This window comes from Equus caballus, chromosome 28 (genome assembly GCF_041296265.1).
Source record: "Equus caballus isolate H_3958 breed thoroughbred chromosome 28, TB-T2T, whole genome shotgun sequence".
Classification (NCBI taxonomy): Eukaryota; Metazoa; Chordata; class Mammalia; order Perissodactyla; family Equidae; genus Equus; species Equus caballus.
Window position 1 is genome coordinate 44,155,402 of NC_091711.1, and position 11,887 is coordinate 44,167,288.

The 11,887-nt window shown below is 58.4% G+C and overlaps 1 protein-coding gene across 1 annotated transcript; it reads right to left on the bottom strand.

Moving 5' to 3' along the window:
- Positions 1-3,317: 3,317 nt before the first annotated feature.
- CYP2D82 (cytochrome P450 family 2 subfamily D member 82) lies at positions 3,318-8,057 on the bottom strand. The gene is made up of 9 exons (XM_023631038.2): positions 7,658-8,057; positions 6,776-6,947; positions 5,821-5,973; positions 5,569-5,729; positions 5,064-5,240; positions 4,737-4,878; positions 4,325-4,512; positions 3,668-3,809; positions 3,318-3,570 (listed from the first exon to the last, which is right to left on the bottom strand). The coding sequence occupies exons 1-9, from the start codon at positions 7,844-7,846 to the stop codon at positions 3,392-3,394; spliced, it is 1,503 nt and encodes a 500-aa protein (XP_023486806.2). The 5' UTR covers positions 7,847-8,057; the 3' UTR covers positions 3,318-3,391.
- Between the last annotated feature and the right edge of the window lie 3,830 nt (positions 8,058-11,887).

Sequence of the window (11,887 nt, forward strand, 5' to 3'; positions counted from 1 at the left end):
CCTACCACAGCATGGCTTGTCAAGCAGTGCCATGTCTGCACCCAGGATCCCAACTGGCGAACCCCGGGCCGCCGAAGCAGAACGTGCAGACTTAACCACTGCGCCACCAGGCCGGCCCCAAAACTCACACGTTTTTATTTCAAAACTTACTACAAAGCTATAGTAATCAACACACTGTGGTAGCAGCATAAAGACAGAGATATAGACCAACGGAAGAGAACAGAAGGCCCAGAAACAGGCAGTCCAATGATTTTGACACGGGAGCCAAGACCATTCAATGGAGAAAGGACAGTCTTTTTGATACCGACCCTGATATCAGTTTCCCCACATTAAACCCAGCATATATGGGGTTAAAACCAAAACACTCATTCCCTGCTTACTCTCTGGCTTCCTGGCTCCAGAATCCACTATCCTCCATGGAGACAGACACTGTCAAGGACAAGCACCTGGACTATCTCCTCCCGCAAAGAGATACAGGCTGGTGGGAAAGCTCCGACCAGCAAGGCCATATGCTCCCCCTCCCCTACCTAAAACCCCAAATAAAAACCCTTCCTTTTAGCTTTTTGGGGAGTTTGGGATTTCAGCGTTAGCTGCCCTCTCTCCTTGCTGAGCGCTGTGCAAAAATAAAATTCCTGCTTTCTTCCACCACCCCCGGTGTCAGAGATTGGCTTGCTGCCCAACGGGTGAGCAAACTCACTTCAGGTTTGGAAACATTTTCAACCAATGGTTCTGGGAAATCTGGATATCTTTTTTGTTTTTTTTTCTTTTTGAGGAAGATTAGGCCTGAGCTAACTGCCGCCAATCCTCCTCTTTTTGCTGAGGAAGTCTGGCCCTGAGCTAACATCCATGCCCATCTGCCTCTACTTTATACGTGGGATGCCTACCACAGCATGGCTTCTCAAGCAGTGCCATGTCCACACCTGGGATCTGAACCAGCGAACCAGGGCCACCAAAGCAGAACGTGTGCACTTAACCGCTGGGCCACCAGGCTGGCCCCGAAATCTGGGTATCTTAATGCGAAAGAGTGAAGCTGGACCCTCACCTAGCACCATATACAAAAATTAATTCAAAATAGATCAAAGACTTAAATGGTAAGAATTAAAACTAGAAAATGCTTAGAAGAAAACATAGGACAAAAAGTTCTCAACATTGGGTTTGGCAGTGATTTCTGGATGTGACACCAAATGCATAGCAACAAAAGAAAAAGTAGACAAATTGGACTTCATGCAAATTAGAAAATGTTGCATATCAAAAGATGCTATCAACAGAGTCAAAAGACGAAGTAGACAAGGGGAGAAAATATTTGCAAATCATATACAGTCACGTTTCACTTAACCATCGGGACACGTTCTGAGAAATGTGCTGTTAGGCAGTATCATTGTTGTGGGAACATCACAGAGTGCACTTACACAAACCTAGATGAGATAGCCTGCTGCACCCCTAGGCTGTATGGTACTAACCTTAGGAGACCACCCTTGTATGTGCGCTCCGTTGTTCACCAAAAGGTCGTGATGCAGCGCATGACTTATTGGAGGAGGATTAATATCTAGAATATATAGAGAACACCTAAAACTCAAAAACAACAACAATAACAAGACACACAACTCAGTTTTAGAATGGGAAGACGACTTGAACAGACATTTCTAAAAGAAGATATACAAATGGACTTTTGCATATCAAAGTCACCCATCACTAGGGAAACGCAGATCCAAATCACCGTGAAATTCCACCTCACACTCATGAGAATGGCTACCAGCATCAAAACAGAAAATGGCAAGTGGTGGCGAGGACATGGAGAATCGGAACCATGCGCACTGCCGGTGGGAGTGTAAAATGGCGCAGCTGCTGTGGGACAACAATCCCGTGGTTCCATATCCACAAATCGAGAGCACAGTCTCAAAGAGGTATTTGTACCCCATGTTCACAGCAGCGTTATTCACAGTAGCTCAAAGAGAGAAGGAACCCAAGTGTCCGTGAATGGATGAAGGAAAAGCAAAACGTGGTCTCTACATAAAACGCAGTCTTATTCAGCCTAAAAAAGGAAGGACATCCAGACACATGTCACAACATGGATGAACCTTGAGGACACCATGCTTAGCGAAATAAGTCAGTCACAAGAAGACAAATACCATATGATGCCACCTATGTGAGGTCCCTAGGGGAGTCAAATTCACAGAGACAGAAAGTAGAATGGTGGTTGCCAGGGGCCACAGGGAGGGGCCATGGGGAGTTGTTGTCTCACGGGGACAGAGTTTCAGTTTTGCAGGATGAAAGAGTTCTGGGATGGATGGTGTGATGGTTCCACGATACGAGAATTTAACAGCATTGAACTGCACACTCGAAAATGATGAGATGGCAAGTGTTATGTTGTGTGTATTTTCACTCCCACACACACACATTGAAGATATTCACAAATATGACCATTTAGCTGTAGGAGACAAAAACCAGGGGTATGCCCTGTGAGGTGAAAAGTTTACTCAGCAGGTTTGGGATTTCAGTCCGTACACAGTCCAGAAAACTGCCTGGCCCCTGAAAGCTCCTGGGAAACACCCCCTTCACCCTTAGGATGACCTGCCTGACAAGTGTCTCTGTAGCTGTGGCCCTGGGTCACACCACACAGTTGATGTCAACAATGTGATTGATGGCGGGACCAGGGGCCACACTGTTTGACCTTGAGAGAGGCTGGGGACTGAGTAACTGCCGTCAGGGTGAGCCATGGGGCTCTCCGAGTCTAAGTGACTGACTTCCAACAAAATCCCTGGACACCCAGACTCGGGGCAGCCTCCCTGGTGAGCAAACTCTCTGCTTGTGTCACACATCACTGCTGGCAGAACTGAGCACTGTCTGTACGAGTCCTCAGAGCGACAGCTGGAAGCTTGTGCCTGCTCTTCCTGAACTCCACCCATGTGCCTTTGACCACTGCTGATTCTGCCTGGATCCTTTCTCTGGAAAACCATAACCGTGAGTATAACAGCTGTTCTGACTCCCCTGAGTCCTCGCAGTGAATCCCTGAACCTGAGGGCGCTCCCCCAGCCCAGGATTGGGCTGATTCCATCAGAAGCCCATTCACACTCCTCCCGCCCCCTGACACTCAGGAGTCAAGGCCTACATGGACTTAGTCACCAACCAGGGCAGCCACTGTTGGGTCTGCATGGGTGACTAGGGGGTAAGCTGTCAGCTTCTGAGCCTAAGTAAACCTGTCTCTCAAATGGGGTCAAATGCCTGGTGAGCTGGATCAGGCAGGGGAAGTGGCTGCCCTGGGGAGGCTGCTGAGGCTGCATCTCTGCTCAGGGGGCTCAGGTGGGACTCAAGCCAGGTTGGAGCCATCAGACTGGTTTATTGGTCATCAGCGCCTCCACGAGGAGTGGGTTCGAGGCTTGGTGTCCCCCCTCTAGCGGGGCTCAGCGCAGAGCTGGTAGGGGGACGGGGTCACCAGGACGCCAAAGACACCATGATCGCTGGGGCGGGGCTGCCCAGCGGGCACCGAGAAGCTGAAGCGCTGCAGGAGGCAGGTGAAGAAGAGGAAGAGCTCCATGCGGGCCAGGGGCTCCCCGAGGCACGAGCGGCGGCCTGTGGGTGGGGATGGGGGTCAGCGAGCCTGGGGGCCTGGGCTCCACGCCTCCAAGACTCCCCAGGAGGGGCAGCGAGCCGGGCTCCCCACAGGCACCTGCTGAGAAGGGCATGAAGGCCTCCTGCTTGACGAAGCGGCCCTGGGCGTCCAGGAAGTGCTCGGGGTGGAAGCGGAAGGGCTTCTTCCAGACGGTCTCATCCTTGAGCACCGACGACAGGTTGGTGATGAGCGTGGTCCCCTGGCAGGAGACGCCGGGCATGAGTGAGATCCAGGCTGGGGGAACCCTGGACCCCTGCCACCAAACATGCATGGGCCATACTCTCTGCCTGGCACACACAGGGACTCTTTCAAGTCAGTCTCAGCCCAAAGAGCTTCCTGGCACCCTCCCTGCTCCCATCGCAGGGCCAAGTGACCTGCCTCTTGGGTTCCATGCCTACCAACTGTCACTCCATGCATGGGCTACTGCAACACGATGGGGCATATTTTATTTTGTCTCCCCCTCTGGCTCCCTGCTGGGTCTCTGCGTGGAGGGGGGCCAGCCCTGCCTCTGCTTCATCCCCACACCCACCCCTACACCCGCCCACTTTGACACTCCCTCTGGCTGTGGGCAGGTCACACCCTCTACAGTCAGTGCCTGTGGAAATGAGGATTAGGTGGCTTGGGTTCCATCCTGGCCCCACCTGGCAATGGTAATGCTGGGGCTCCCAGGGTGCACGTGGAGCTGGGCTGGGCTGAGGAGGGCCGCAGGCCTACCTTGGGGATGAGGAAGCCCTGCACTTCAATGTCACGGGATGTCATGTGGGTCAAGCCCAGTGGGATGATGTCCCCAAAGCGCTGCACCTCGTGGACCACGGCCATGGTGAAGGGCATGCAGGCCTGGTCCCCCATCTCTGGTCGCCGCGCCTGCCCTATCACCTCATCGACCTCCTGTTGGACACGGCCTGGACAGACAAGCGTCCCCACAGTGGTCAGAACATAGGGAGTTGCACCCCAACCTCCTGACTCCTGTTCAGGGGCTGTGCCCATGTGGAGGAGAAGGTCACTCTGACCTGTGAGCAGGGCCCAGCCTCTGCTCAGAGCTCCTGGTGGCCAAACCAAGCTCAGGGCCCCCAGCCTGTCCCCCTCCACCCCAGCCCATCCCACCAGGCTGCCAGGCTGGGCTCACGCTGCACATCCGGGTGCAGGATCATGAGCAGGAGGGCCCAGGCCAGGGTGGTCGAGGTGGTCACCATCCCGGCAGTGAAAAGATCAGCCACCACCAGGCGCAGGTTGTCATCACTGAAGCTGCTCTCAGGGCTCCCCTTGGCCTGTGCCATGCAGAGAGGGTGGGCTCAGGGGAAGGAGGAGAAAGCCCCGCAATGGCCTCCCACTCTGCACCCATCAGCCCGGGGGCCTGATCACTGGGGAATACATAGAGCTCCCCCTGCCTTGGCTTCCATCAAAGGCCCTCAACCCACAGCCTCTGTCACTGGCCCTGGCCCTGGGGGCTCACCTTCGCGACCTCGTCCAGAAAGGCGTCAGTCAGGTCTCGGGGAGGCTGCGTCGGGTCCCGGGTCATCCTGTGCTCAGCAAGCAGCTCATCCAGCTGGGCCATGAAGGCCCTCTGCCCAGGAAAGACCTTGGCAGCCACCCCCGGGATGTGCAGGAGCACGGGGATCGCTTCCAGCACCTGTGCAGGCCACAGATGTGAGGCCCTCAGTTCCCAGTGCTCAGGTGTTCACCTCCACCTGTCAGGTCCCAGTCGACTCCAGGGTGTCCCCACCATTGACCTGGTTCCTCCCTAACTTCAGACCTCAACCCTCTCGCCTGGCCTGGGCCACAGCAGGATAAATCTAACATCTCCATCTCACGGGTTCCAGAGGCTTCCAATGAAGGAAGTAGAGATTCCTTAGCTCCCTCCTGGGGGCCGCTGACCCAACACCCCTCTGTACAAATCCTCCTCCGCGGAGGCCCAGTGCAGGGCGGAGGCGCCCTCCTTGTCGTCCTCCACCCCGCACCTGGCGGAGGAAGCCTGACTCCTCTTTCACCAAGTCCTCTGTTAGGTCCAGGAGCTTGAGGAAGAGCGGGTCGTTGTACTCGAAGCGGCGCCCGAAGGTCAGGGAGGCGATCACGTTGGTCACCGCTTTATTCAGGAGGGCGTCAGGGCTGAAGGGCCGTCCTGGGAGGGGACGGTGTAGGCCAGGGGGTCGCCTCCAGCTCCTCCTCCCCAGCCTCCACCCCTGTCTCCTGTCCCTCAGCCCAGCACTCACCGGCCTGGTCATCGAAGGCGGCACAGAGGCACGAGGCCTCCTCGGTCACCCACTGCTCCAGGGACTTCTTGCCCAAGCCGAAGTTGCGCAGGGTGGACAGGGAGAAGCGCCGCTGCTCCCGCCAAGCGCGCCCATACCGTGCCAGGATCACCCCTGGGGGCGGGGCGGGCACGGGCGTGGCTCGGCTGTGACCTCGCCCCGCCTCTGCGCGCACACCTTGCTCACAGGCTCGCACGCCCTTCCGTCTACGCCGGCGTCCCGCCCCGGCCCCGCCCCCGGCCCGCGGAGCTCCGCTCCCTGTTCTGCTCCCTCTAAGCTGGTTCTCAGTCCCACCATCCCCGCCCCCTCTGACACCCGCTTCTGGCGAGCACAGGTCACCCTCTACTCCCTCACATCCTCGCCTGCTCCTTACAGGCCCCGCCCCTTACCCTGCTCCCACTGCCACGCCCCCTGCTTCACCTACACGAACCTCTTTCTGCACGAGTAACACCACCAAGTCCTGCCCACTTTACACCATCTTCTGCCTGGAGACACGTCCAACCCTCGGCCCGGAGACATCGTTCGCCAGCCCTCCCCACTCAGGGCAAGTCTTGTCCCCAACCTTACCTCTAGCCTCTGTGACCGCCTTCCAGTTCAAGGAAGCTCTCGGCCCGCCCCCAGCCCCGCCCACACTGACTCCTCCTCCTCATTCCCGCCTCTCAGACGTTCCCTACCAGCTCCGGGTGGCCTGTGTTCCGCCCACTCCCTGTGAGGCCCCGCCCTCCGCCCGCGCACGTCCACCTCCGCACCCTGGTCGCAGGCTCCTTCCTCCACCTGCCGCCCCTTCCAGTACGCTGACTCTTCCCTGCACCGCAGATCTCCCCCTACAGCCCCCCGACGCAGCTTGGCCCAGCCCAGTCTCGGGTCACTGTGGGCACAGTCCCCTCTGGGCCGCGGTTCCCCCTTGTCCGCTTGCCTTCTGCGTGTGGCCCGTAGCCCAGGTGCTCATAGACGACCGCAGGTGGGCGGTCGGAGGTGTCCTCGCCGCGGTGCACCAGCGCCTCGCGCATGGCCGCCAGCCCGTTGAGCACGACCACGGGCGTCCAGGCCAGCTGCAGGCTGAACACGTCCCCGAAGCGGCGCCGCAGCTGCAGGCCAGGGGTTAAGGCGTTCGACAAGCCCCACCCTCGCCAGGCTCCTGGCCACAGTCTCCTGGTCCTAGCCTTCTGGGACCCCTGGGCCGCCAGACGGGGAAATTGGGGAGTGGGGGAATGGAAGGACTTTATCCGGCTTGGTGACGCTGGGGGTCACAACTTGTATGGTTGAGGACCTCACGTTGGATAAGACCACCCAGGTATGACTTTGCAAAGGTCACCAACATTGTCAGTAGGCCAAGTTAGCATCCCATTTTATAAGTGACGAAACAGGTTCAGGGAGGTGAGCAGGGAGGCCCAAGATCTCACAGCAGCAACAGATTTGAACCTGGTCACTGTCCCCTGTCAACCTCGATTTCCTGATTTCAGTGGGGCTCATGCCCAGCCTCCTCTCTCCAATCTCAGGACCTTTCCTCCTGATGTCCTCAGAAGGGACTCAGGCTCACAGAACTTATGCTCGGTCCCACTGCATCCCAAACCCTCTGCCAAGGCCCACCCCCTCCAGGCCTTTGCCCTCTCTGACCTTTGATGGGAAAATTCAAACTGTCCCCCAGGCCCTACCCAGCTGCCCTCCCCCAGGAGGCCTCTCATGCCTGCCTCCTCCGTTCCACCAGCTCCTTGTGCAGCCTGTGGCTTCACCACCACCGTCTGCTGCTATGTGGGGTCCCCAGGACCTCTGCTGCTCCCTCCCCCACGTTCCTCACCCGAGTAAAGCTGCAAACCGTGTCCTGGAAGTCCACATGCAGCAGGTTGCCCAGCCCAGGCAGGGGCATGGGGCCTGGGGGGTAGCGTGGGGCCCAGCGTTGGCGCCGGTGCATCAGGTCCACCAGGAGCAGGAAGATGGCCACGGCCACGGCCAGCGGCCCCAGTGTCTCCCCGGTCAGCAGTCCCATGGCTGCCTCAGTGTACACTGCGCTCCTCTGGACACACTGGGGCCCCTCACCACACCAGGCACCAGGACCAGACCTGGCAGGGCTCTCTCACCCACTCTGAGGGTTTGATGAGCCTGGGCCCCTTTATAAAGGAGCTGAGACTGGCCTTTGTCCTCTGCTCTGAGCCTGCCTGTTGGCGTGACTGTGCTGCCAGAGGGTGCAGGGAGGGGACGGCGAAGGTCAGTGCAGGGGTGGCACAGAACTCCTGACCCTGCTGCCCTCTGCAGGTGCTTACCCTGGCTGGGGAAGGAAAAAAGCGAAGTCCCCAACCCCAGCCTGACTGCCAGCATTGTGCAGGCTCCCAGGAAGAACCCGGGGTCTTTGGACTTGATCCTGTCACTCACCTTTCACCTTAGCCTCACCCTCCCTAATGGGGTCACAGCCTCATCCCCGGAACACATCCTCACCTCCCCGTATCTCACCTGCCTCCTCCTGAGTGACCTTCAACTCTGAGGTTTGTCACTGGCATTTGCTGTAGGGAGGTCACGTGATCAGAGGGACCTTGGGTGGGGGCGAGGGATGAAGTTCTCCGTGTCCCTCACTTCACACTGTGACACTCAATATACACACAGACACTGATCACACACTCACAAACCACTCACACAATCAGATGTTACCCACACACATACTGACACATAGGACCTGCACACACAGTTACACACCCACAAAATCACAGACACACACACATTGATACTTGCACCACTGACACACACACATACACACACACACAGAGCACCTGTTCTCATTGGTGGTCTGTACCCGACCCCCACCCTCCCCACCTCAAGGCAGCTGGCAGGGATGCTGAGGACCCTCAGCTGGCTGCGGGCTGGCTCAGCTTCCGCTGTTTCCCCGTGGTTGTGAGCATCGCATGACTGACTCTGGGGGTGGGGAGGCAGCAGCATTGTTTTCTGAGCTCCCTACTCACCCAAGCAGCCAGTTCAGAGGACAGGAGACCCTTCCTAAGTGGATTACAAACTGGTCCTTGACCTCCCAGCTCCTGAGGCCACCCAGGTGATGAATCTCCTCGAGCCTGTGTCCACTTTCCTGACTCAGAGAAATGCGGGGTGATCCCTTGCTCTTCTTGACTGAGCTGCCAGGAAGCTCAGCGTACCAGGGTGTCCTAGCATAGGATGTCACCCTGTCCCCAGAGGAGTGGGCCTGCTTCTTCCTCAGTATAGTTTGTCCTTGAACATCAGCTGCTGAAACTCTTTCTGGAAAGACAAGGGGATAGAAACAAGTGGGGCGGATGTAATTTCTTTACACCCTCACAGGCCTGCTGAGGACCACACGGAATGGATTCCAGGGCCTCCCCTTAGCCAGCCACCTCCCTCTCCCTGGGCCACGTCCTTTCTCTTCCAGCCCCATCCCTTCCCACTCTGGCTCTGTGGTCCCTCAAGGAAAGATGCGAACCTCAGCACCACCCTGCCCCTTTGTGTGCCACCTCGTGGCTGGAACTGTGGCTCCCAGGCCCTCCCTCTTGCTCATCCTCTCGCCCCCTCCAAGCAGGGGTGTGACCACATGATGCCAGGGCAGGGCTGCTGCCCACCGGCCTCTGTACCCTCCTTCGTCAACAGGAAGAGGGGTGGGATTTGAGGCTGAGTTTTTAAATCGGTGATGCTGATGGGAACTCTGAAGCCAAAACCCACTCAGGTGGGAAGGGGCAGGAGCCCAGAGGGTGGGGAAGGGGCATTTCCTGGGAGGGGTCAGGCCCCCTCCCCCATCCCAGGGGTATGTGAGGCCAGCTCTCATCCTGGAACCAGCTGGAGAATTCTCTCCCCCAGATGGAGCAGGGCCTGCAGGGGGCACTCCTCACGCCCATCTCCCCCTAGTTCTCTCCCTCCCTCCCTCCCCAAGAGTAAGAGGACCAGCTTCTTCCCAGGGAGCCTCTGGATATCCCCCACCCAGAGATGGCTCCCTGGGGCCGGGGCCTCTTGCTCTTGGCTTTCAAGGTTTGCAGTTCCTGCTTGGCCTGTGAAAGCTGCTCCTCCCCTTCTGAATGCCCGCAGCCCCACTCTCCTGCAGGGCCCAGGGCCAGAGGGTGTAGCGGGCTGGGGCCCAGTGGGCCTTCCTCAGTTTACCTGGCTTTCCCTGCATCTTTCCTTGCTCAGGCCTTGGACTGTGTTCCAGCCCCGCTGGACGTCCCACGTGCTGGGTGCTGGCGGGGCACTCGCAGCCTGGCGGGGACACAATGGTGTGCCCCTGCTCCAAGGTGCTCATGCCAAGAGGAGGAGCAGGAAGGCAGAGAGCTGACAGGCCAGGCCAGCAGTGCGGGGACTGCTCTGAGGGTCGTGGGGACACTGCCCCAGGCTGCAGCAGGACTCTCTGGGAAACCAACCTGGAGGACTTTGACTGACTTGGCACCACAGTTGAAGGTGATGTGGCAGTGGGACCAAAGGGCCACAACAGAGTCCTGTGCATGAGGGTGAGGGGCAGCGGGAGGAGGCAGCTTTGCAAGTCTGGCTGAGGACTGGACTGTGGGGAGCTGGGGTCCCTGGGCCTCCAGGAGGCAGGGAGATCATTTTTGACATCAAAACAGACCAGAAGGAAGACCCATGGGCACTGTGGGGCCTTCCTGGATTCAGCCTGTGGCCTCTCATTGGCCTCTGGGTCATTGGCCAGTTGAGTGTCCTGTCCTGTGGGCAGCACCTCTCTACCCAGGACTGTCAGAGAATCAGGTGGTGTTAGCGGGGGAGGGGGGGAGGCAGGATGGTGTGAGTGTTGGTCACACAGTGGCTCTGGATAAAGTGTCTTTATCCACCCTTTGTTTTGGATGTGTCATGCCCTCCCAAGCAGTTACCCTAATGTGGACACGAAGGGCAGGGACCGACATGCCTGTAATTCAGGCAGAGGCCCCTGACACTAGGGGCCTGTTGTCCAGGACGGAGCAGCCTTGAGGAAACCTCATGAGTACAATGAGCACATGGAACAACTGTGAGGCCAACAGCCTTTGCAATCATTGTGCAATTGCAGCTCCCACTGACGAGGCACTTGTGTGCCAGGCACTGCTGCTCACTCTGCGTGTCCCCCCACAGCCCTGGAAGGCAGGTGGCTTTATGGTCCCAAAGGCATGGAGGAGACTGAGTCTCAGGGGTCACGTCAGGAGGTCAAAGTCACAGAGGAGTAGTTGGGGCCATTTCAAAACGCAGGCTCTGAGCTACTGCTGTCCGTGTAAGTTACTGAGATTTATCGTCTCAGAAACACACTCAGCCCGCCCTCCCGGGGCTTGTGCTCTGGTGAAGCTGCTGGGGTGGAGGGGTGAGCGCCCCCAGGGTCCACCCGTGTCACAGATGTTCACCCGTGCCCGGAAGGGTCCTCTGGACACTGCGACCTGGGACTTAGGATCCAGGGGAGACGTCAGCACGCTGGGGAACTACGAAACGCCTGGCCCTGGTCCCCCAAGCACGGAACCGGGGCCCGGGGTCCCCAACGCGATGCGGGGCAAACCCCGGGCGAGCGCCCTAGAATCAGGTAGGGAGCTGCAGCCCCAGCCCGGGCGCTGGGAAAGTCGGGGGCATTTTGTTGGCCTTGCCCCTCCCCCCGCGGCATGCAGCGCCCTGGGGAAACCCCCATTCCCGCTCCTCCTTGGGGACCGAGAGGAAGAGCGGAAGCCGAGCGCAGCTTGCGGGCCCCGGGCCTGGCCGCCCCGCCTGGCTCCGTGCGGACCCGCCCTCGCAGCGCAGGATCCAGGCGGAGGCGCCGGCGGGGCGGCCGCGGCTGCAGTTCCGCAGGCGGGCGCCGGGGGGCGCCGGGGGCCGCGGCCGAGGAGGGAACGGGGGCGGGAGGGCGCTGGGCGGGGCCCGCCTCCCCGAGCTGCTTAATGGGTCCTGGGCTTGGGCTTGGTGGGATGAAAAGGTTGTGGGGACCCGCCGCGCAACAATGTGAATCTACTTACTACTGAACGAGTAACTCAGTGGTTGAGATGGCAAATTTTGTTGTGTTTTTTTATACCATGATATAAGAATTACTAAAACAATATACATCTGCCCTACATTTGACCTATGA

Bases quoted from the DNA above. Each gene is read 5' to 3' on its own strand.
- CYP2D82 (XM_023631038.2), bottom strand. From the start codon at position 7,846: ATGGGACTGCTGACCGGGGAGACACTGGGGCCGCTGGCCGTGGCCGTG. The intron at 5,730-5,820 runs GTGAGTGCTGGG...GTCCCCTCCCAG, and splicing joins CGCCTTCGATGACCAGGCCG to GACGGCCCTTCAGCCCTGAC. The intron at 3,810-4,324 runs GTAGGCCTGCGG...GTCTCCTGCCAG, and splicing joins AGGGCTTCCTCATCCCCAAG to GGGACCACGCTCATCACCAA.